The following is a 25,409-nucleotide window of genomic DNA, read 5'->3' as shown; positions in this document are numbered from 1 at the left end:
CTACCTTACACTGTGCACCGGTCTTGAAGGTCTTCAAAATCCCAACATTTAATGCACTAGTGATATTTTATTGATTTTTATATATTTATGACCAGTTAATATAGGTTATTATATAGGGCCATAGAGGGAAATCTGTTTTTTGCTACATTGAGCAGAAATTGAGCAGGAAATGCATTATGTTCACAGTTGTTTCTGGTTAATAAGCTATACAAACAATAGAACTTAATGCACTTAGTGTATATATGGTCACTGGCAGGCTTTATATCAGACATAAACATAAGAAATTAAGCACAGAGCCCTTGCCTGGGTAAAGTATGTACACACACTGAAGTGCATCTCTATTTCATTTAAGATTTAAGAGGTGTGTGTGTCTGAGTGTGTTGGGGGGATTGTCAGAGCAATATTGTTTCACAGTGTGAAGTAAAACTGCCACTGCCACAATAAAACTACACTTTTTTGTCTATAATCTTATCTGCCTGCTTCTTCACTGAATAAAAAGATGTATAGTCAGTTATAGTTAGTGAATGCACTAAAAAAGCTGATATCCACTCAGTCACGCAGGCAATAACAGGACAGCCATTAAGTTAACCCCGCTGGACAAATCACAAATGTATGTCAGTGCAGATGAAGTTTTGAGCAATTTGCGTTTTCATGGCGCAACACACTACACAGAGGCACAGTAAAATAAAGGACACACTGAACCTACAGCTGTGGTAGAGCTGATGCCTCATGTTTAAATGAAATCTTCAAAGAGATTTATGTCATACATTATTCATCATCATTTTATAATGCAAGACAAACAAAAGAGGCCTTGAAATAAAGAGACACCACACACACACACACACACACACTCAGAATTATTGTGACTTTAATGCTGGCTGCATTTGTGTTTTCTTCTATCTGTGTATCTCCACTGTCTTGCAGCCAAAGCTCAAAACAATCCATCTACTCACAACCCCCACACACAGTCCCACCTACATATCTACTACATTCATGCATGCAGCCAGCTTATGCCCATGCAAACACGCATTCATGCAGACACATTCTCAATTCAGAGATTATTTTTATCCACACGCGCGATGCAAATTATGATGCGAGGGATGGTGACACTTGGATTAACTCACAATGTCATGATTACGTGGTGTATGATGGGCCAGCAGTGCAGCCCACATTTGCACGTCACACACCTTGGCATTTACTGGGGCAAAATATTAAGTTTAGACTAACATATTTACATTGCAGAAGTCAGTTAGAGAGAGTCACATTTAAGGGTTTAAAATTGTATCACTATCTTCCAGCTTTATTTTCCTCTTTTATTCTCTTTTGACCTGCTATTTTTCCTTGGCACATTATTTCTTTTTTAAATGATTAAAAAAAAATAGCTCAAAATTGTCACCCAAAATTGAACAAATGAATGAATGGCATATGAGTGTGTAATGTCAGAGAATGTGGGCAGAGTTTTCATACAGTACAATTTAATCCAGCCCTCTGGGAGAGAACAAAGAGTGATATTTAAAAAAAAAAAAAAAACAAATGAAAAAAAAAAAAAACACTGTGGGAGAAGAGTGATGTTAAAACCCTAGTATGTGGTGGATGAGCTGGTCTCTATGTGACTGATTTGCATGCAGCTCTTTTAGACAATGCAATCTGTTAGGACTGAGTGTTTTCCTGAGTGGTGCCTGACTGCTTATTAGATCAGAGTAAGTGAGGAGGTACAGGCTTCCATCTAGTGGTAAATTTGGAGAAGTACTATATGAGCTTGAAAATTATTCTAATTTTTTAGGATTCATTACAGTCTTATAAGCATCTTATCACTGAATCACAGAAATGACACAAAAGAAATGTTGATGAGCAAGATTTGGCATTAAAGCTCTTATAGACTGACACTCAGCATTTACAGTCCCTTAGCCTGTATTTAGGTTCATGTTTTATAACACATTAAATTTGAAATATCTCACTTTTCCCCAGTGTCTTTCTTGTATCTAAGAAGAGCAGTTTAGTTACTGAGAATTGTATTTTAACAATATTGTCAGATTTTTTGATTTTAAATAAAGAATTAAAAAAAATAAATATTGTCAAAGTACTTGTCAAAACCTGCTATGCAACTTGAACTTAAACTATTTGCAATTCAGCTGTGTTACACTGATAGTAGCTAAGCTCACTTCTTTCTGTCTCCAGACTCTGAGCTTTTACCATGTTGTGATCTTCGCATTCAACCAGCACGATTAATCAGATTTCAAGCTGCATTTTTTTCTCACAGTCCTATCCAAGATCTGTAAACAAGATTACAGTAAAATCTATCAAGAGTTGCCCTGAAATGCAAGTGGTCCTATAAATAGTGATTCTTGAAATAATTGGTCAACAGTATATAATATTCCATCAGAAATTGTGTTCATTCTTATTATCTGGCTCTACTTATGGAAGTTTTTGTATTTAGTTATTTAAATCTAATATTTTGTAGTGTGCCTACATTTAAAAAAATGCTCACTGACAACACAAGAGCCATTTAAATGAAATGCTTTAATATTTCACCTGAATGTGAAACTCCTACTGTAACTTTATTTTACACAGATAATCCAAAAGGAAACACTGTGTGAACTACAGTGTATATCCATAGCACTTTCTTGCAGTTAACAATGCACTGCTGTCATAGTTGCATACAATCAATATACATACCTGGTTATAAACATGCAATTGCTGTACCAGAAAATCCATATTTTACATCTTTATTACAATCTCTACAGTGAATATACTTAAAATTTCAATGAATGCATTTCAGATTACATGATTTTCTCATGTACTGTATCTTATAATAAATAGTAAACAAGGATGTTTGCAGTATAATCTCTGTTAAAAGGTCAGTGACAGAGGGAAGAAAAGGACAGGAATAGAGACCAAGTGAAAAAAGGTAAAGGTAAACTGCAATATACAGAGGAGGAGGCTTTGGAGAAGATGAAGTAGTAGTGACTAGAAAGAATGCAGAGTAGTGAAGGGATAAGGACATACAGAGTGGAAATTCGAGGGGGAATGGAGGGATGGAGGAAAGTCACATAGAAGCATATCTTGTGGCCTTTCAAGCAGAGATAGTGCAGATGAAAGGGCATAATTGGATGAAGATGGGTAGAGATGGGAAAGTAAAGATGACTGTATGATACACCTGGCTACATATAATGAGGTATAATTTGTATAAAGTGCATGGAGCTTAGAGGAGCCTGTGCTCTAGCACGCCACTTCAGTGGCCTTTGAGACACTCTGGTTCATACTGGAAATGCTATCCATGGAGACATCGGTGTGCGAGCGCACACGCTTCTCCTCATTGCCGCGTGAATGTATTTGGCCACGTTGCAACTCATTGGTGTGTGCACGACTTCGAGGGCCGTCCAAGGACATAAGGCTTGAACTGGACGTCGTCCGTGAGCGAAGTCTGGTCATACTGGCACTGGACACTGTAGAGAAATGAGAACAGAGTCATTTTACTACACTGCATCAGCCATTCAATGGTCTCTTTTTGTTCCCCCCACATTTTGCAGTACATCTTGTTAATGAAGTTTGATTTCAGGTATTTTATATAAATTACTGCTATTTCAGAATATTGCTTTGAAAAATAATGACTTCATGTAATTAAGAGTGTCACCAGCAGAGAATCAAGACACTGAATTAAATACTGTGATCATTAATGGCTGGAATTTAGAGATATAGTTTCGAGTTTAGTTATATCCACTTACAGTATCCCATGCCCTGGATGAAATATTTGAAGGCTTCAATCACTTTGGCTGGCTGTGGAAAGAGAGATAAGTATTAAATCATGGGTAATAAAACAGGAGTAGAGAATTTACGTTACTGTCAGAGTAGCCAGTAAAACATGTTTTCACACCTGATTCACCTGAGGAAGTCCTCCACAGTCCGCCATCTAGAGGAGGAAAGAAAGAAAAAGAAATGTGTAGGATTCAGTCTAAGGCTGTGTCCTTATCAGCATCGCAGTTTTATATGAAATAGTTGTAATACATCAAATATTGCATGTGTCTTTATTTTTGAATCAACCAGTCATCTGGTTACCTTAAGCAGTGTGGTTGTGGTGGGGTTGAGTTTAGAGTTGCAGTCCACCACAACATCCACAGCTGGAGAATTATCGCCAACAATTAGCAGAGCGGCGCACCTACAAAAGGGAGATTAAAGAGTCAGAGAGGCTAAACACATGGCAGGCATTTACTTGGCCTGCTGCAATCAGGGCATTAAAAAAACTGATTTGGGAGAAGGGTCATTAAATAAGTGAAAGATTCTGTATCAACATGAATGGTTTTACTAACTTGAGAGTCCTGACGTTGATGTTTCCTCCAGGAATGGGTCTTTCCACCTCTAGAGCATTGCGATGGTTGTAGGAGCGGAAGAACTGACTGACATTGGACTGGTTCATCGTTGTTGTGATGAGATGACGGTATGTAGCGATGAGGTCATGATTGGTCTGGATCTCATCCTATAAGTAGGACACATATACCATGCTGCTTAACTTTAAGATGCATGTTTCAGTTTTTCTTGCTATGCTAACTGAAATTAGTCACTTTAGAGAAGGCTTGAAAACTTACCTTTCCAAACAAGTTGGCAATGACTGCATCTGGTAGGGTTTGGGTCCATTCAGTGATCTATAACAAACAGAGTTTCACCAGGTTAATCTACCTTCATTTAATAGCCTTTAATGCACTGACATTAGGGGTGTTTAATAACAATGGAGAATGGGAACAGTGAAAAAAAAAATACCGGTATCATTAACACTCCCATGGCAATTGATCAAATTTAACAGCCAACATTAAAGGAGGTTGTACCCATCTATATATGCATACATGCTACATGCTGTCTACCTTGTTTGTAAAAGTGTCCATTAGGCCCTTAGCATTGGGGTTGATATTGATCAGAACCAATCCATCCACCAAATCAGGGTGATTCAGCTGTACACACAGTGAAAAGATTAGAAATCTGTTAGTCTAAAGCATCCACAAAATCATTTACAGACCTAACCGCATTTCTGAGATAAGACATGTCTAATTGTATCTCTGTAAATTCACTTGAAAAGCAAAGATCTGCTCAGTACCTCTGGCAACATCCCTATTCCCATCTAAATAGAGAGGAAACCCGGAAGATCTGCTCTGAAATTAGTTTTGTTTTCTAGCTACACAAAATGATATACTATGCATAAAACCGGCTTTAGTGTTGAATGGAATTTAGAGAAAAAATTCAAACTCACAGCAAATCTAGCCAAGATGTATGCTCCTGCTCCCACTCCCAGACCAATTATACTACGAAACCTGCAGAATACACAGCCAAAGATGAATTTGGTCCAGATTTAACTGAGAGGAAATTCCAAGTGAAGCTGTTTGGTAACTCTGAGGAGTTTCAAGTCTGTCTTACCCAAAATGTTTGAGGACAGAGGCCAGCGCTTCAGACAGCTGATCCATGGAAGGATAGGTGTAACTGAGGGGTCAAAAGTCAAATTTGCCTTTAGCGTGCACAAACTCTGTGACTATACAGCTTATAGAACTCATATCAAATCATTTTATAATTCCAACATTAATTGTTAAAATGCACACAATGAAAGTGTGCTGTGAAAAATGAGTAACAAAGATCATCTACTGACGCAGCAGGCAGAGTTTTGGCTGCCTCATGTTGTCCTGGTGCTTCAATGTGACAAACAGGAAAATGTCTGTTGATTTCCTGCATGTCCTGATGATTAAACAGGCTCTCAAAACAGGACTTGTCTGCGGCAAGAAAACACAAAGAAATGGCACTCTTGAGCAGTGAGAATGTGAAACATAATATAAGAAAGCATAAGAAAACAAATGAACTGTTTTTAGACAATTTAGAAGGTGTGAAATTGCATGATAAAGTCAATACGATGTGTTCCAGATATGAAAATAGATTCGTTTGGATTTGGATATCATAGTATTTAAACAACTTCAGCTTTTTGCTCCATTGATTTCCACTTTTATTTATCTCTGTCCACTTGTATTCAGGTATATTATAGTTGTTTAGAGGATGTAATGATGACAAATACTGCACTGTTGGGGCTAAGAGCTGGTACTTACAGTTAAGTCCAACATCATGAAAGGTCAGGATGACAGGGTGATTTGCCTTTGGTGTCCCGCTCATGATACAGTGGAGGTTCCCGTACTGAGTCTCTACATGCTCCTCCTGAAACAAAGATTCAGATATTTCAGAGATACAGTTTGCTTGACCTATTTTATTTGTCATCACTCATTACAGTTTGCACTGCAGTCACAATGGATACACCCTTAACCTCCTAAGACCTGAGGCTCCTGTTTGGCATGCGCAGAATGAGCAGAATGAAGTATAATGTGCAAAATGTAAAGCAAAATATAACGTCCCCATATGAGCACAGAGGGTCTCAGGACACTAAGGTTAACCTAATTTTTCTGTGATACTCACAGTGATTTGGGGGTTGAAGACAGAGTCACAGTCGTTCTCCAGAACCATGGCTGCTGTTGCAGAGGAACTTCCTTTAAACTCTTTGAATTGAATAAAGTTTTTTTCCTAATTAGTGTATCTGGATAGTCCTATCGTCAGCTCTTTGTGTGTGTGACAGACTATGTGTTTGAGCTGGTTTTTATATCCTCTGACTCTGATCTGTTTTTAAGCCCTAACCCCAACCTGGTTCACACGTGACCATGTGGACCTTTCTTTTTTAATCTGACCTCAGGCTGCTGTATTCCCACAGAACCAGCACGGGATTTGTACAGGGAATTATCCATAACATTTATACTGCAAAAACAAAGCTTTATCTTGAAGTGTCATTGCATCACACTCAAAAATATTAAATACAAGCAAGTTACAGTTATTCATATCATTTTCAAGATTACTTGAGTTATGTTTGTTTTTGTGTGTTCTGTGTGTTCTGTGTGTTCTTCTTCCTATACAATGACAAGGGAAATGTGATGAAATCACTCTTAAATCTGACCTGTAGGAAGTCTGATAGACTGAACTGAAAATAATAATAAAATAAAATGTTGTGAGTATCAGTGGAATCACAGCACCTTCAGACATGAGCCGAGCAGGTCAGCTGTTTAATCTCAGTGAGCCATCTGTTCCTCACAGGAAAGCAGTCTGCTCTCTGTCACTAAGCTTGACCCTTCTGTTAATGTAGGGTATTATAATTTAATGTGGATAGCTGCTCTAAACCCAGCATATCATGTAGGTCTTGCAAAGAACTGCAGCTGAAATGATCTCCAGTGGCCTATAACTTCATCCTCTCAATAAAAACATCCAACAAATGTGCTATACCAGGTTAATCCATGCTAACCTTGAAACATTTTTGATAGCCAAAAGTCACTGCAAGGGTTCATCTGGGAGCAGTACCTTTTAGTTTCATCTCAATGTGGCTTTAAAGCACTTTGAGAGACTTACTTTTGACTGCTCCCTTATTCACAAGGGAGTGCCAGAACAGGTAGCTCCCCACGGTTGATTGGGATCTTTTGCTTCTTTGGTAAATGTGTTAACCAAAGATAAGGATAAAATGAGATGTGATCCTTCAGAAGATAAACGTGATAGCAGAGGAGTAAATAAATTTTAAATTCCATGAATATCTGCATCCAGGTTTACATATCAAATTTGTGCTTTTGCAAAAGCAGCAACAAATTTAAAATATCTGCTTAAAATCAGACTCTATGTTTTTCAGGACTGTGAGGGCAAATTTCATTATTCTTAAAAGAAAATATTTACTTATTAACACTGCCTGTAGTGTGAACCGTACATTACTGAAGCGACAATTTATAAATTAGCATATTAAATATGTGTTAAATACATCTTTTTTCTCTGTTTGGGTGCTTTGAGGGGTTTCTGGCTGAAGTTTTTAGGCTATCTAATGATCAAGAAAAAAATAGATGCATTAAAAATTCTCATCATGGCAAAAAAGTCAAAGGTTTCTGGATTGGAATAGCTGTAGAAAATAATTGTGGGTAAATGATGACTCCTATGATCTTAGACATATATTCCTGAGCAAACCACTGAATCATGACTACAAATGAGACTTTAGAAGAGCTTTATTTTAAAAAAATATCATTCTGAGGACGTGCACCACATCACATGTTTAAGCTGATAAATCTTAAACATGCAATGGGGGAACTGCAGAGTGGTACCTGGAATACTTTGCAGACAGTAACAGCTGGCTGAACGGAAGCAGAACAGACTGCACCGTGACTGCCTTCTTTAAGATATATTGCCACCACTGTTTTAACCATACACACACAGAGCCAGATGAGAGCTGCGTTCACAGGAGATTTAATCCATTTAGTAGTGACTGAAGAGTAGAAGGCAGCAGATGGGAATTACCCAGCTTCGTGTCACTGTGAAGGCGTAATATCAAAATGTGAACCCTGACTAAGCTCTGCCCTACTAGCCTATTTCACCACTGGTCACTGTCCCATATTCAGGAAACCGTTGTGATCAAAATTATTTCATTTATTCACAGCTTCACAAGTTTGTCACTTATTGTATGCAGAGGTTTGACTTCAGTAATATTTAATAAAGCAGTAGCAATGGACAAGGGGTTTTCTTGTATTTTTCCTGTTCATATTACAGGGCCAGCGCAATATTAATTAACCCCCCCTGATTCAGTCATAACAGATTTTAGAAAGAAGAGTTGAGTCCAGTTTTGTTATTACTTACCTTTGCAGGTTATGACTTTTATGCATAAAAAAGTATCAAGAATAACTCCTAATGAAAAAAACTTTTAATAAAGAATATTATATACATAATTTTACCTTTATCGGTAAGTTGTTTCATTAGGCAGCAGCAGTATGACAATGGTAGTAATAGTAATATAACAAGGGCAGTTCATTGGCCTAATGCATTGTTTAGCACTTTTCATAGAGCAGGCTGCAAGAGTGATGGACAAGCTGAGGAATTAAGGTCGTGTGTAGTTCACTAAGATCAGGTGATAAATACAGTACTGTGCAAAAGTCTTCAGCCAACCATGACTCATATTTTGCAAGGAAACTGGGAAATAGGGGCAACAGTTTGTCTTCTTCCCTTTGCCATTAAAAAAATGTGTATGTATGTGCATGTATGTGCATGTGTGTGTGTGTATGGATGTGTGAGTGTATGTATATCTACTTTTTTTTGATTCTTTTTTTCCCCTTTCTTCCCTTTGCCCCCCCCCCTTGTTCTTGCCCCTTCCTTGTTGCCTGTCAGATAACTAAATAACTAAATAAAGTAAATAAATAAATAAAAACACAAACATTAACAAGAATAGCCTATAGAAAACTTATAGAGCTGTTCTTGTAAAGCAAATATGTTTGGTACATCAGTGCATTCGGATCATCATTCCGATTGCGAAAAATGCCACATGTGACAGGCTTAAAAGAAAAAAAAATGTTAATAATGGCCGAAATAAATAAATAAAGTGTGTATATTAACCATTGGGGAACAGTGCTTGTCAAACAAAGTCAATGACAGTAAAGGAGCAAAGATAAAATTTAAATGTTTTAGCAGTTAACTACTCAAAAGGGTGTGTGTGTGTGGGGGGGTGTAATTGAATGACTGTAGTTGGATGAAACTACTGCAAAATGTAAACTAATTAACTAATTAATAAACTCAAAGTTAAGAATGTGCAGGGTGGTAGGCAGTGTACAGCTGAGACACAATGCCCAGCTGACTGAGTGAGTAGGTGAATGACTGTGCTTTCATAAACGGTTTATAACCTTTATAACCAGTTATGTTTTTGGTAGTATGTGTGCGTTTATGTGTGTTGTTCTGTCTGTAAACATGATAGCTTGAAAAGTGTAGGAAATGATACTAGTATGTGGGGGATCTAAATATCACATTTTAGTTTGCATCCAAATATCATGCCACATTTGACCTCTGACCTCACTTTTATATTTCACATCTGCTTTTCTTTCAAGTTGAACTCAAAATGTGTTATAGCTTTAAAGAAAATATTGTCAAGAGAAAGAAAATGAGCTGCCATTGTTAGTTAGAAACATACTGCAATATAATATTATATAATAAGCTCAAGTTATTGATGTCCAGTTATTTATGAATCAATACCTATTATCCATTACCTACTCCAAAATAAAGTTTGTGCAATCAAAGTAAACATTTTCTTAACGTATGTTTAAAAAGAACAAAGAAAGCAAAATGAATATGTAAAAAAAATACAATGCTATTCATACTGCCCAAGAGTGAGCTGCCTTGGTGGAGGTTTATGCTCTTGGAGTGCTTCTTGTTAGGGTATTGATATGTGGTTGTAGCCTCCAGTGTTATTATTGCAGTTTGCAGTTGCTTTTTAAAAGAATAGTTTTGAAATGTTTGAAATGTAAAATAAAATGAAATATAATTAAATATTTCTAGCCATTTGCAATTGCTGTTCAAGTTTTACACAATGTATTTTTTCTTTTTTCTTTTTTTTTTTTACAAATTTTTACTATTGCCAAATAAATGAAATTATTAATTGAAATTAAATGTTTTTGTTGACTTGTCTTGTTTTTTTTTGTTGTTTTTTTTTAAGGTATTAGCATTTGTGTTGAATTGGTTCGGCAGCTTTACAGCAAACGCGAGCCAAAGCATTAACTTTACAGCATGTGTTTCAGCTGTACCAGGCACTGGAGCAAAACTGCACTTTACTGTGAAAAACAGAAAGTACTCATAGAAGTGATTAGTTATAAATTTTTTAGTGCACAAGGAAAGGAATCATCAATGCAATGAAACCTGTTTTCATTCACTAACTTTTTTGTGGTAATAGAAAAGCTGCACTCGATCCACCCTACAATCTGCGTGTTCGTAACGTTTCCCTGTAGAATCCACTAGATGGAGCGCCGTTACAGTTTTCTGGATGCAGGTAAGAATCACTTTTCTTTGTTTTTCACCTGATAAACCTCTGACACGACATTCTTAATACCCCGTTATTAGTTTCGGTGCATGCTCTCTCTTTTTTTTTCCCCCCTGTGTGATTTCCACACATCACCTGCTTTTAAATATATTTTCAAACGCTTGGCGAAGCAATTTGAATTTTTATTTGCTTTGATAATCTCGCGTGGGTGTGCCTGCTCGAGCACAGACGGCAGAGACGGTGAGATGGAAAGTGAGTTTTGAAAGGAAACAGATCTCAGCATATGGTGAAGTGGCTGTTCAGCGACAAGTATCCCCCCACACTTTCCATCTTTCCCCCCTCTTGAAGCTGCTTCACCTCAGGGCACCAGGGTTACCACGCAGAGACGCCACATAAGCACATTAAGGTCCTATTTACCGTGCTGATAATTGGTTGTCATGGTAACCGTTCAGTCCGCAGGTGAAAGTCTTACTGTCCGACTCTCAGCTTTCAAAACACTCTAATTATACACACAGCAGCTGCCGCCGCTTGCCACACACTTGACTGCGTGTGCGCATGTGTGTGAGGGTTTTTTTTTGTTTGTACGTGAGCGCGTGTGAGTGCTCAGCACGTGTGTGTGAATGTTTACGTGCAAAACCCCACATTACCCTTTCCATGCCTGCTTTTTAATTTATTTATTTTTTAACAAATCCGTTGTAAGATTATATTGTAGGATTTTAATGGCCAAGCAAGAGGAAATTATTTTGTTACAACTGAAGTAATAGTACAAGTATTACAGTACTTATAAAGTATAAGTAGGCTGTATCAAGAGTTTCTTAAAGTCTAAAGTCTGGCATGGTGTGACTTTGCACTATTTGGAAGTCATTAACACACACTTATTATGTGTGAAATATGGAAGGACTGATTACAGTTTAGGAGCTACAACTAATGGGAGGAACTACACTTCCTTTTCATATCCAGTTTCTTTGTAGCTGCTTAGGGAATTACATACGATTTCACACAGCAGCGGTATGAGTGGTGTGGCTGAGAGACAGAATTACAAACAGCTCCAGAGCAGGGGACCCACTTTGTAATTGCATATACGAAGATGGTAAATCAGAGTAAGCTCGCCTGCACTCGCACTTCAGGCATTCATTATGAAAGAAGGATTCAGAGCTAGACAAAATGGGAAAGTGGGTTATGAAAGATTACATTCTGAGTAATTTGCAGAGATACATGGGCTGATAAATGGAATTAACAGCTGTAAATATATTGTATAAACACAGTAGTATTGTAACAGCATTGTGGTTCAATAACAGTTGTCACAGAAGTGGTAGTAAGCTTTTAAATTCCCCATAATTGTGTTTAATAGGTTGGCTTATTTATTTTAACTATGTTTGTTTTCTCCAGACACAACAATAAATACAACAGGGTGAGACTAGAAGCTCCTGAGCCAGATTAGAGCGTCTCTGTGGAGGCCATCAGAGGTTTAAATAGAAACAAGGCATTGCATAATTCCAAGAATGGCTTACCAGGAAGGATATAATACAACAGCAACATTTATGCAAGTATGGGAGGAATAAACTAAGAAAAACAGCAACACTTCTTATTTATGCACAATCACCGCAAAACTGTTTTTCTTTTAACTCAAGCAAACCTCCCAGGATAGGTCAATTTTATTGGCTATAATTTATTAAAAAACTTTTGTAAATTGATTTCCAATTTTAGCAATTCCCCCAACAGATCCCACTTCAAAAAATATGTAGCATATATTTGTATAAACACATCTTTTAAATTGAAAAGCTCATTTACACTAATGCCTAGAGACACCTACACACACACACACACACACACACACACACACACACTAATGAGATATGAAATTAAAGGTTTGATATGAGCAAAACAATAACTTATCTCCAGTCATATTTTTGCAACTGTGATAGACTATCAGCCCTATGACAGCTGGGATGGGCTCCAGCTTGGATGGATGGATGCATAGTTATTTATAAATACCATGATCATGACCATCAGCAGTGTTTCTATTATTAAAACAAGGCGTGAATACTTCCTCGTTACTTCCTCGTACCTTTGGGAAAGGATTCACTGCTGAAGTCTTTGCAGGTCAGTGCTTTAATGAAACCAGGAGTGTGGCTGCAGCCAGTGCTCAAAGTGTCCTTTGGGGTCTTCAAAAAGCACAAGCTTGTCTGGATTGACCTACTGAGTGTCAGCTCACATTTCCAGAAACCACTACATCAATGTTCATGCCTGCATGCTCAAGTTTGTAGGATCAAAACAGATGGTCCCTCCAGAGCTGACTTTTACACAGGATGATCTGACAGAGGAAGACTACATGGGTTTGAGAAGCAGTTAGAAGTGGTCTGTCGCAGGTCGATTTTACTTGTAGCAAAAATGGAAGTCCAAATTAACTGAATGAAATAAATTTCAGTGGAAAGGGACTGGATCCATACTTAAGGGACTCTAAATTTCACAAACGAGAATTCTGGACAAAATTTACAGTTGTTCTGTATGGAATAGACTGTGATGGCAAATTTGCACTTTATTTTGAAAGAATTGTGTGACTGATGAGGCTTACTCAACTTACTCAAACAAAGACAGTGTCAAAGATAATTATCATCTAGAGAAACTATCACGGTCTAAATAGATTTAAATCGGAGTAAAAAATGTTTTTTTTTTTTATTAAAAAGACTATGATGAGCATTTGCATTCATCACAGACTCTGTAACATCTAAAATCATAGCAATACATTATTTCTTCAGTCTTGGGATGTGATTTAACATTTGCCTATAATAATATCTAGGTATGGATACTATTAATTTGAGAAAATAGTGTTTTTGAGTCAATACAATTTATAAATCAAGATCCTCAAGTATCAATATTTTTCTTAAATTCCCAACCTTAACTGTAACTTTCTTGTCTGGCAAATGATCCAAATAATTACTCCAGAAACTTTGTAAAGATGCATTTAAATGCGACTCTTATATGTAAAAACACGTACAAAGGAGTCATCATAATTTACTAAATGTGTTTTTGAGTACATTTAAAACATGTCAGAATGATTCAAGCCACTGGATGACAGTAATTCTCCACAAATTATTTGTATTTATAACACAACCTGCAAAAACAATAAAGCAATTTCAGCATTATCTGCTCCTTTGTGAAAGGAGGGACAGGATGTGTACTTCCAGAGCCTTACAAAATGACCTCCAACAGGCCACTGGTGCAAATGTCTCTGAGCAAATAATCAGAAACAGACTTCATGAGGTTAGACTGAAGGCCCGACATCCTCCAGTTGGCCCTGTGCTCACTGTCCTGCACCGTGGAGCCCAACTGGCTTTTGCCATAAAATGCCAGAATTAGCACAGATGAAAATTAACGCTGTCATCTGTGCTTTTCACAAATGAGAGCAGGTTCACCCTGAATACATGTGACAGACGTAAAAGGGTCTGTAGAAGCCGTGGAGAATGTTATGCTGTTTTTAATACTGTTCAGCATGACCGGTTTGGTGGTGTCAGTATCCATGGACGGACACATAGACATCTAGGCTAGGCAACGACACCCTGAATTCCATTAGGTACCAGGTTGAAATCCTTGGACCCACTGTCAGACACTATGCTGGTGCAGTGGGTCCTAGGTTCCTCCTGGTGCATGGCCTCATGTGCCCAGGGAGTTCCTGGAGAATGAAGGATTTGATACCACTGACTGGCCCCCATGCTCATCTGATCTAAATCCGATAAAACACTTCTGGGACATTATGTTTTGGTCCATCCAGTGCTGCCAGGTTGCACCTCAGACTGTCCAAGAGCTCAGTGATACTCTGGTCCAGATCTGGGAGGAGATTCCCCAGGGCACCATCCATCGTCTCATCAAGAACATGCCCCAACATTGTCAGGCATGCATACAAGCATGAGGGAGCCATAAATACTACTGAGTACCATTTTGAGTTGCTGCAATGAAATTTTGATATGGACTAGTTTGCCACATCATTTTTTTTCACTTTGATTTTCAGGGTATCTTTAAATTCAGGCCTCTGTAGGCTGATCATTTTCATTTCCGCCAAAGGATGTGGCATTTCATTTCTAACACATTACCCAGTCCATAATCAGTACAGATATCCAGCATGATTGTATTTCCCATTGAGGCCTGATGTGTTTTCAAAGTGTTCCTTTTATTTTTTCCTGAGCAGTGTACATGAATGAATAGATGCTGTTTGCAACAGAAGTCCTCGTTTAACAACAACCAGGCAAAAAGAACTGTCTGAGATCTTCTAATAATCACACGTAGATATTTTTACAGTGTTATCTGGAATAAGAATAAGAAAGACAAGCAAATCAAACGTGAGATAACAGTGTACCACGTTAGAGTAGATGAATACTTGTCACCTTGATGCATCAAAAAATAGCTCCAAAGATTCACACCCAGAAAATCACTCTGTCTTTCCCAGCACGATAACGAACACTGCGATTTTAATGTGACGAACTGGAAACAGTTCAATTGGTGCTTTAGCTAATTTTAGCAAATAAGTGGTGGTTTTTAAAGCTCTCTGTGTGGGTGAACAGTCATGTTAACCACCACTCAAAGTGATTGATAGTGAGGTGAGGCCCCAGTTTGTCCTGCTTCAAAAAGTCTGGACCTGTGACTACCTTGTGACTCTCTGAACTCATATTCTTCACCTTGTGGAGACACTGATCCTTTTTTTCCCCTTTTTTTTTTTTAAATTTACTGGGCAAACAGTGATGAGCTGAGTTCAAGAAAACAATCCTGGTTCTATTAAAACTCAAAGAGAAAGTTAATTTCTACAAATGGGACTCCACAGGTTGACTTGGCCAATCTGTCTGGCAGCTCAAAAGACTGTCTATTTTTAGATGGTTCAGGGACAAGAAGGGGAGGGAGAGATGGAGGGAAGGAGGGAAAACAAGAAAAGATCCGGACAGACGTGACACTGCAGCAAGTGTTCAGGGGACCAATTGTTTTAGTTTATGCAAGGAGCGTGAGATGAAAACATTGCTCCTCTTATATTTTCTCTCTGTTCAGTACTGTATGTGAGACCATGGATTTCCCTGGTTGAACCACATAATCATAAGCACCTTAGAAAAGTTAGGAGCAGGACTCTAACCCAGTGCTTGCTGGAAGAGTGGCGACAGAAAGGAGTAGAGTGGATGAAGAAGTGGAAGACGTGGAGGAGGGGGCGTGAGGCTCTTCTCCTCTGGCTCTAAGAGCATTAACTGTAGTGCATTCTGCTGGTGACAGGGCTGTCAGGGTCAGATGGCTGCTCAGCCTGATTAGACCAGCTCACAGCAGATCCCCAGCCCAACACGCTGCACTGTTACACTAGGGTGGATCTACGAGCTGGCACATTCAGTCGCCACTGAACAGGCCAGAAGGGACGGGAGGTGTTACGGGAGTTTAGTGTTATAGTGGGGCAGAGCTACAGGTTGTTGAGGAAAGACTTTACCTTCTGTTGCTTGACTACCAGGTGTTTCAAGATCTTGTAGCAGAAAAAGACTGAAAGAGGGCTGACTTTACCGTGACAAGAGGGCAGAAGAACTGGTGTTTAGCCTGTGATTGGAGATGGCATTGAAGAGCTAAGCGGTAAGAACAAACACTCAACAAATATTGCATTTGTTTTGTTGCTATATAAATAGCATAATTATATAGTATTTCCTCATGCTGTCACACAGCCAGAAGACCAACGCCCTGCTTTGTGGATAAGTGATGCAGAGAATTACAGAAAATCTACATAAACATTTTTATCCACACTATATTGCTGCCAGATGGTAATCATAGACCTGTATTGGAAAAGGCTGAGAGTAGGAAGACAGGAGGATACTGTTGTCCCCACAAAAATCTGATGTGTCATAGAATCACACTCTAGTACAGATGGAGCTAAAAATACAGCTGCAGGTATTCAGAGTCTACAGGGGTTTACTATAACAGGCAGTCAGCTGGCTGTATGTCAGCGCTCAAACTGTTGTAGGACTGCTGCTGCTGCTGCTGCTTCTGCAGGACTTTGGTGTAACTGCCAGTCAGAGCCCTGTGGATTTCCCTGTTCAACAGACAAGCTGTCCTCTGAGGTAAGAGAGAGATTAGGTTTCCAGAAAAAAAAGGAAAAATTAAGGCATTTAGCTTCTTTTTCAGAGTGACTTAGATGATTGACGCTGATGCAATAAACCTCTTTTTCATGTGATAACTGGAAGTCAGAAGATGTGAATGTGTTAATCTAATGTAGGATTCTTCTTATTTAAGGCCCACCAAGTTTCTTATTGCTGTTAATCTACAGCCTTAATGTGTTTCATTCATCTTTACATTACAGACCTTGTGAAAAAGTAACCACACAGCAGCTCTAAAATAATACTGAGATCCATTTTAGCCTCTCTGGGTCCTGACCCAGCATGTGACAGGGAAACAGCTAGGCAGCCAGTCTGGAGACATGCCTATTTTTATAAACCAAACAACACTCTAAAGTAAAAGTGGTGACTGGCTTCACAGGTTTAATTGGAATCCCATCTGATGTCTGCCCTTTTTGTTTTTGTATGTTGCTTTTATATCAAGTCACTCTGCTTTAGATGCAGCTAAATGGCAGCAGAAGGAGTGAAGAGTTGACCTTTTATTTATGTTCAGATGCTTTAGAACAAGTTTCTGTGCATTCACAGCTTGTCTGTGTCAGTGCCGGCTACGCTGCTTTACAAATGAGCTTTAATCCTGTGTCTCAGTTGTAATTTTGGTGTGCTTGTGTCACTTGAGGCTTCAAGTAAAGCGAATGTTCATTTTTAACCAGCTCAGTGGAAAAGAAATGACCTCTATCCCGATTAGTGGTGACACAGGATAAATTCCTAAATATAGATTGTCAACAAGTTGGAATTGACTACACTCTTCTGGAAGAGTGAGCCTGTGAGTCTGTGAGTGATTATGTGAGTGTGTGTGTGTCTGTGTGTGGTCTCAGAACAGAGGCCAAAAGGTGACCAGAGATTACCTCTGGACTTTCCTTTGTAGTTTGTTTACTAAAGTTTGGACAACTATGAGGATGCTTTTTTTTTTTTTTTATGAGGAATATTATTAAGATGATGCAATGCCTTGTTTTGAATCATGCATTAAGAAGAGTGATGTATAAAATGTACTTTAGAGAAACTGCATTATAATTAAGGAGCAGTGCTCATCCTTCATGCGTTCCTACAGTAACTGTGTGTGCTGAACAGAGCAGATTTTCCTGAAAATATATTAAACTAAAACCGTATGATGGTTAAAGTTCAGAATAAATCAAAACAAGTTACTTCAAGTGCTCAGCAGGTTCACAAAACATTTTCCTCTCGCCTTATCTTCGCTGAGACAGCTAAACATTGTCTAGATATTGCTTTCACATAAACAAAAAAAACCTGGACTAGATGAACCAGAGCGTTTCTTTATAGACTTTCCTCTCAAAGTTTTCTTCAAACCTATTTTAATTTGTTGATAATGTCCAAATATGGTCAGCTTTCCACTCACACTGCATTGTCGTCATCATTGTACATCAGTCACATACACGAAGGAACTCTACATCTTTATCATATTGTTTATATTGAACATCCTTATGGGTATGTTTTTTCAAATAAAAGAGAATTACAGGTTTATTGAGGGTATCAGTGGCCTTGAATATGTTTGGCCTTGTTAATTTAACATTAATTTGAAAATATTACAGGCACCAGAGTTGCTATATTTCTTCAGTAATAGGCCGGCTACAACTACACTCATTAACTCCCACATTTTTAATTCATTTTCATTCTTAAGCTTCATGTTTATCTACAGTGTATCATATACCGTAAAAACACATCCTGTATTTAATGGGTGTGTCTGTTGTTCAGTGTGTCATCGACTACTGATCAAAAGGTGTTTTATCACCTCTGTCTGACAGAAGATCTGTATTATTATACTGTATATGTGGTTTAAACAAGAGCATTTACCGTATGTTTATGTGCGTATTTGTGCAGCCAAGCAGATTTCCAGTGAGCCTTTACACAGTTAATGATGACTGTAATTAGTATAGCTGGCAGCATAAGATATGTGAATCATATGGGCCTAAAACAGTGAAAACCATGCTAAATTACTAAAAAGATTATGACAAGTTTCATTTCTCTGGCTGACTTTTTTAATCTTTATTTTAAATATATATTTTGTACTTCAGAATCGCTGGTTGATGGAGTTTGTGAGGCGAAGTGGTGACTACTGCCACGCCCAACACTTTTAAACCCATCTAGGATGATGCTGCACCATGTAGTCCCAGGGCTATGAACCCTAAAAGATGAATGGCCTTTGACCTCTGAACCTGTCAGCTCATGGGGTAACAAGTGGAACCTCGACACTGAAAGCTAACTGGAGAGAGAAGGAAAAAGAGAGTGACTGAGACTGATAAAGCCGACACACTGAAACTTCCTGGACTATAGGAGACTGTTAACTGATGGAATAATAATCAAGACAACAGGACCTCAGATCTGGGAAAATATCTGAAAACAGAAGTCCTGACTCACCTGGAGATCAAATATAAACTGAAGACATAGCTGCTAACAGCTGGAGCTAAAGGTGAGGAGTGATCTAATTATAGTAATGCACCAACACTTCAACTCCACTTTATTAATATTTCATATAACCGCATTTGACTGGTTATATGATTCAGTAATAATTTATTTAGGTTGGTCAGTATGAGATTAAATGTTTTGCCTTTTCTGGAGAATAAAATTAACTCACAATGATGCTTTTATGTTCCAGGTCTTACATAGAAATAAATGACCTTCTCCGTTTTCAGTGTCATTAAATTTCACCTAAGATCACATTCACACATTTCTTCCCCTTGCCCGTAGTGCTACTTACACATCACGTTTTGGAGCTGTCAGCTATAGAAATATCGACCTTGACTTGAATATACCAGAACCAGGTGGCACTTGCCTGGTGGTGCTGAAAGAGTCAAAAACATAAAAAGAAAAATAGAAGAAAATGAAAAAGAAACATCTCTTTCCAAAAATCCTGAACTGGCTTCTGAAAGAAAAAGGAAAATCTACAAACCTTATTGCGAGCAGATTCATGTGTGAACTTCTTTTTTTTTTTTTACTGTTTACTGTTTACATTACAGCCCTAACCGATCTAGTAGAGCCATTTCACTTCCTGTTAATCCTATTAATCATTAGCCAGTGGTAGTAGAGGACACTCGAGGGCTAATGGAGCTAAACTGCTTAAATGACCCTTTACACTGGCTTCTAGACCATCACCCCCACCACTATGCATTAATTTTCACAGATACAGTATCACTTATTTCGCATATTTCCTTTAATTTTACTCATAGAGAAGCCAGTACTATCAGTAAAAAGCTGGAATGGATTCTGATTGGTCAATCAAGGATTTATATAGTCTGCTGATAGCTCTAGAGCCTAAATGATAACTAAAACAGACAGAAATCTAAAACTGGAACAATATCTATTGCTGTAATATATGGGTGGGCAATTTACTTTTTCAAGGGGCCACAAAAGAAACTGGGACTCAATTCTTCTGAATATTAATTTTATCTCTTTATAAACTACTGGTGAGAGTAGATGCTACAATCACTATTTAATCAACATTCCCAAAAACAAATGTGAACAAAATGTGTATGTTTTTACAAACATTTGAGGACTTTTAACTTTATACAAAGTGCTATTGCTGTTTGGCTTGCAGTTTAATTACTTCATCTGCAGTTTTTCAGTTTGTTTTTCTTGTTCAATGAGCGTCTTTTGGGCTTGAACAAGTGCACTGAAGTCAGGTTCAGTGTCTGTAATGGAAAAGTAAAGAACAGTCACATCCACAGCAAGGAGAGGGACACATGCTGAAATGATTTCTCAGCTCATATTAGCATCAGACACTTTGATTGTCTTGAGCAGGGGTGGGCAACTCCAGGCCTCGAGGGCCGGTGTCCTGCATGTTTTAGATGTGTTCCTGAGCCAACACATCTGAATCACATATAGAAGTCATTAGCAGGACTCTGGAGAACTTGACTGCATACTGAGGAGGTAATTCAGCCATTTGATTCAGGTGTGTTGGATCAGGGACACATCTAAAACCTGCAGGACACCGGCCCTTGAGGCCTGGAATTGCCCACCCCTGGTCTTGAGTCTTCACTGCTCCATCCCTGGATGTGTAAATCTTGGTAGAAAAAATTCTTTGTTGCTTTTTGCAACTTTGTTAGCAAAGCTTAACGCAACCGTTCCTGCTCTGCATCAGTCAAGTCGTTTTATACATGCATTTATACAATGCTTGTTTTTCTCTGCATGTTTAGACTCATAATGGCAATTTAAACTGTAATCCTTATACATGGCAATCTGCTCTCCACAACCTAGGCACATGACTTTACCTTTGACTTCTGAAAATAAATACTCAGAAGTCCACATCTCGTTTAAAAACTCTACAATCTGCATCAGTCTTTCTTTTTTAATGTGAGCTGATTACGTTCCAACGCTTTTGCAGTGAAGCTGTATTCCCTTGCACACATGTACATACATATGTAAATTGAAATAAAAAAAAAAAAAAGCAGTTTTCAAATAAAAGGAACAAAGTCATATCATGATTTTCCATAAAATTGTAAAACAAAAACAAAAAAACTGTAAGTTATTCTCTGATGGGGAATCTCTAGTGAAAGAGAGTTTGGTAGCTGACATGGGAAAAACTGGACGATTGCATTTGAATCCTAATTTCCCATTGACCTCCCACTGCCTAATCAGGAACAGCCAAAGGGCCAGATGTGGCCATACAATGCCCAGGTCTGAGTTAATACCTTCTGTTGATTGCATTATAAAAAAAAGTTTATCCCACATGGGCCCATTCTTTTCAGATTACCCCAATAAAACCAGAAGTCGAGTGAGTGAGATTATTAGTATTTCAAAAGTTTTAATTGCAGCTTAGCTGAAGGGAGATGCCATTAATGTTTACATACTATCACACTGTCACTAGCATAAAAAAGAACATAATGCACAAAAAAAAGAAGAAGCTCTAATTAAGCAGGAAAGTGAAAGCATCTGTGGGAGTAGACAGTACAGGTGTTTCTGATTTTATCTAAACAAGGTAATTTCCATCCATGTAGAACTCTAAGGTCCCACAACTAGCTTTTGTTTTTAATGATCACATTACCAGTCATTCCTTGATTATTTAATTAGTACTTAAAAAAACAAAATGTGAAAAAGATGGCTTGTGGTTTTTACAGGGGTTACTGCAAGAATTCCTCACACCGGTCAACATGAACCGTCCAGCTCCAGTCGAACTGTGCCACAAGAACATGAGATTTCTTATTACACACAACCCAACAGATGGCACACTCAGCTCCTTCATAGAGGTGAGAAATGTGCATGTGTGTCCTTTATGACAGAAAACAATACAGTGACAAGCTTTATAAAATCAGGATATTACCTGCATGCTTGTTTTCCTGTTTGATGTCATAAAAGCTTTGTGTATCGTGACTTCCAAAAACAGCTTTTCCCCATGTTGCTACTTCCAGGACTTGAAGCGATATGGTGCGACAACAGTGGTCCGAGTCTGTGACATCACCTATGACAAAACACGACTTGAGAAAGATGGCATTACGGTGGTGGTAAGGTCACAAACACACACTTTTAAGGCTAAAATTTACACATCCTGTGACAAAATACAGAACAGAGAAAACCAGTTTGACATCTCTTTTAGGACTGGCCATTTGATGATGGAGCCCCACCACCTAGTAAGCTGGTTGAAGATTGGTTGAATCTGCTGAAGAAGAAGTTTCAGGAGGATCCCGGAAGCTGTGTGGCTGTTCACTGCGTGGCTGGGCTAGGGAGGTAGGAGACATTTAAAGTAGAAATTGAATTTAAAAAAACAGAGGAAGGCATGTGAGCGCACACATACCAGAGCTCCTCTACATGTTAGCATCACTGGACAATAACTCATATGTTTGATTTGCAATTACCAAAAGTTACTAAAATTATGGAAGATTTCCTAAATTACAGATAAGCAGAAGTCATTGTACATGAAAATCACAATGGCATCACACATGGACGTTTGTGTTTACACGTGCACACAGGGCTCCTGTGTTGGTAGCTTTGGCTCTGATAGAAAGTGGGATGAAGTATGAAGATGCCATTCAACTCATCAGACAGTAAGTACATTTATGTATTGCATCCTGTATTATATTAATTATAAGACTAGGGAGCAATTTGTGAGTAGAGCCTAGCCCAGCTGCCATAGGGCAAGAGGGTACAATGCAGGGGTAACACAGAGAGACAACCATTCACACCTATGGGCAATTTAGAATCACCAAGTAACCTAACCTCACTAACTGCATTTCAATAAGGAGAAATCATTGAGAGAACCTGAACAAGATTTGATAATACAAGTAGCTCTTTGGCGATTAGACACTGATGGCCCATCGAAGCTGAAGGAAATCCCAGTAGAGATAGGAATTAACCAGAAGAATGCAGATGCGTGATTTCAGACCTTTCTTATTGAACTAACTTCATGTCTTTGGACTGTGGTAGTAATCCAGAGTACCCAGACAAAACCCACACAGACACAGGTAGAACATGCAAACTCCACACAGAAAGGTCACAGCTAGATGGTGGGTTTGAACCCAGGACCTTCTTTCCATGGGGCAACAGTGCTAACCACCACGCCACCCACAGTTTAAGATGTCAGAAATAAATCCCTCTTTCACTAAGTGCCATTTGGCCAGCTGTGATAACATCAATATTTATTTGCAACAAGAATTTCAACATCACAAAACACTCTCAATTAAATTAAAATAAACATTCCGATACAGTAGATTACTACATACCAAACTTAGAAAGTCTGCTTGTTGTTATTAGGGTGAAATTATTCATAGAAGCCAAAATGTTTTTTGTTCCAGGCTGTAAAAATGCTTTTTAATACTGTAAGTTGGGCATTTTTATATGGGAGTCTGTGCTGATTTAATATAAGTTGTTTTAAAAAAATTAGGTCATAGGGTTAAGCACCCTTTTTCTATTATATGAGGAGAAATGCAACACAGGAGAAAATGGACAAAGTGATGTGATGAAAAAGGATTTTATACTTGAATGGACAGGAAATGGAAGGTGTTTGCAATCACTCAGTATTTAATGAAACTCTGAAAGCTTTTAAAAGTTCATACCACTGTGTTTGTGTTTCAGGAAGCGTCGTGGAGCCATCAATAGCAAACAGCTAACCTACCTGGAGAAATATCGATCTAAGCATAGGCTCCGTTTCAAAGACTCCCGCACACACAAGAACAAATGTTGCATCATGTGAACACACACACACACACACACACACACACACACACACACACACACACACACACACACACACACACACACACACACACACACACACACACACAAATTTCTCAGGAATTCAACAGTACACAGGCTTGAGTCATTGTCACAGATATTAAAAGCAGAGACTTCATTGGACACACTTAATCTTATAAACATTTTTCATTTTGTAATTATTTCTTGTCTATTAATCTTTTTTTTTTTTTTGCTGTACCATATACTGTAAGTTACAGTGAAAAAAACACTGAAAAATGGTTGAAGGGGAGAAAATCATAAAAAAAAAAAAACCAATATGATATAGATGACTGCTGTTGCTTAATAAAATATAATTTTGCGGGGAGTTTTGCTATGAGGTGCATGAGTCACATTCAAATTTTCCACAAAAAATAAATCCCTGTATGTGCACGTGGAGAAACCTGTACAGATCTGGTGTGGAACTTCTAATTCTGGTGTGACTGGATTTCAACACCTGAAGCCTGCTTCAACTTCAATGAAACTTCAACACTATCAGGACGTAACACTGCAAACTGTGGATTTGTGTTTCTTTAAGATTTATTTGGCTTTAAAAAAAAAAACTTAAAAATGTGTTTTAAACAATTTGGAGAGACTAAAATTTCACACACCAACCAATCTGATTGAATCCAAGGCTAACTTTAGCCTGAAACACTGAACAACATTAGGTGGAGGTATTAGTCTCATCTGAGCACAAATGTTGCATGTGCATTATTACACTATTTAGTCTAGGTTAAAGTTTTCTTTATACATAATGGTGTGGAGTTTATTTCATTTGTATTTTTCCTGAATGATGCATGTAAGCAACTGCTTTGAACAATTCATACAAAAACCTATTTTTGCTGATGAAAGAGCATGCATTTTTTAATGTAAAACTTAGGATGCTCATGAGTTTTTGTTTTAAAAGAATCTTCAACCTGAATTGATATGCCAAATTACAATTTATGAAAAACTAAATAACTGAATAAGCAGAGGGTGTAAAACTGAAGTAAGGAAACTGTAGTGAAGGAAAAGTTTCTTTGATTTACAATTTTTACCTGAAAGCATTTTAAACAAATTACAACTATTTTCATGTTCACATGATGTGTGTGTATATTTGTTTGAGTGTGTGTGTGTGTGTCTGTGTGTATGTGTGTATGTGTGGGTAGGTGTATGGGGCAGTCTCTAGACACTGACACTTTTTTATGTAAAAAAAAAAAAAAACAAGCTGTAAATGTATTGTCTGTAAATTTTTTGCATTGTTCAATAAATGTCATGCCATTATCTATATA

General features: G+C 38.0%; 2 protein-coding genes across 4 annotated transcripts; one reads left to right on the top strand and one right to left on the bottom strand.

The window, feature by feature from the left end:
- Positions 1–2,710: 2,710 nt before the first annotated feature.
- LOC115794792 (protein NDRG1-like) lies at positions 2,711–6,588 on the bottom strand. The gene is made up of 12 exons (XM_030750438.1): positions 6,439–6,588; positions 6,078–6,183; positions 5,630–5,750; positions 5,404–5,466; positions 5,240–5,300; positions 4,857–4,943; positions 4,584–4,640; positions 4,308–4,474; positions 4,057–4,156; positions 3,875–3,910; positions 3,726–3,777; positions 2,711–3,446 (listed from the first exon to the last, which is right to left on the bottom strand). Exons 1-12 carry the CDS (start codon positions 6,484–6,486, stop codon positions 3,220–3,222), a joined length of 1,125 nt encoding a protein of 374 aa, XP_030606298.1. The 5' UTR covers positions 6,487–6,588; the 3' UTR covers positions 2,711–3,219.
- Positions 6,589–15,993: 9,405 nt separating this feature from the next.
- Positions 15,994–25,405, top strand: LOC115794164 (protein tyrosine phosphatase type IVA 3). Of its 3 annotated transcripts, none has more exons than XM_030749491.1 (8): positions 15,994–16,426; positions 18,993–19,387; positions 22,032–22,160; positions 22,323–22,415; positions 22,508–22,638; positions 22,881–22,955; positions 23,983–24,100; positions 24,159–25,405. In XM_030749491.1, the coding sequence occupies exons 3-7, from the start codon at positions 22,065–22,067 to the stop codon at positions 24,098–24,100; spliced, it is 513 nt and encodes a 170-aa protein (XP_030605351.1). In that variant the 5' UTR covers positions 15,994–16,426; positions 18,993–19,387; positions 22,032–22,064; the 3' UTR covers positions 24,159–25,405. The 3 variants fall into 3 exon arrangements, with proteins under 3 accessions (XP_030605351.1, XP_030605350.1, XP_030605349.1); XM_030749490.1 differs by having other exon boundaries at positions 24,155–25,405; XM_030749489.1 differs by adding an exon at positions 16,516–16,908 and having other exon boundaries at positions 15,997–16,426; positions 23,983–25,405.
- Positions 25,406–25,409: the final 4 nt, after the last annotated feature.

The sequence above is a fragment of the Archocentrus centrarchus genome, chromosome 16 (assembly GCF_007364275.1).
Source record: "Archocentrus centrarchus isolate MPI-CPG fArcCen1 chromosome 16, fArcCen1, whole genome shotgun sequence".
In the NCBI taxonomy this organism is placed as follows: Eukaryota; Metazoa; Chordata; class Actinopteri; order Cichliformes; family Cichlidae; genus Archocentrus; species Archocentrus centrarchus.
Note: the sequence above shows the minus strand (reverse complement) of the source record. Positions and strands in the feature narration are given on the sequence as shown.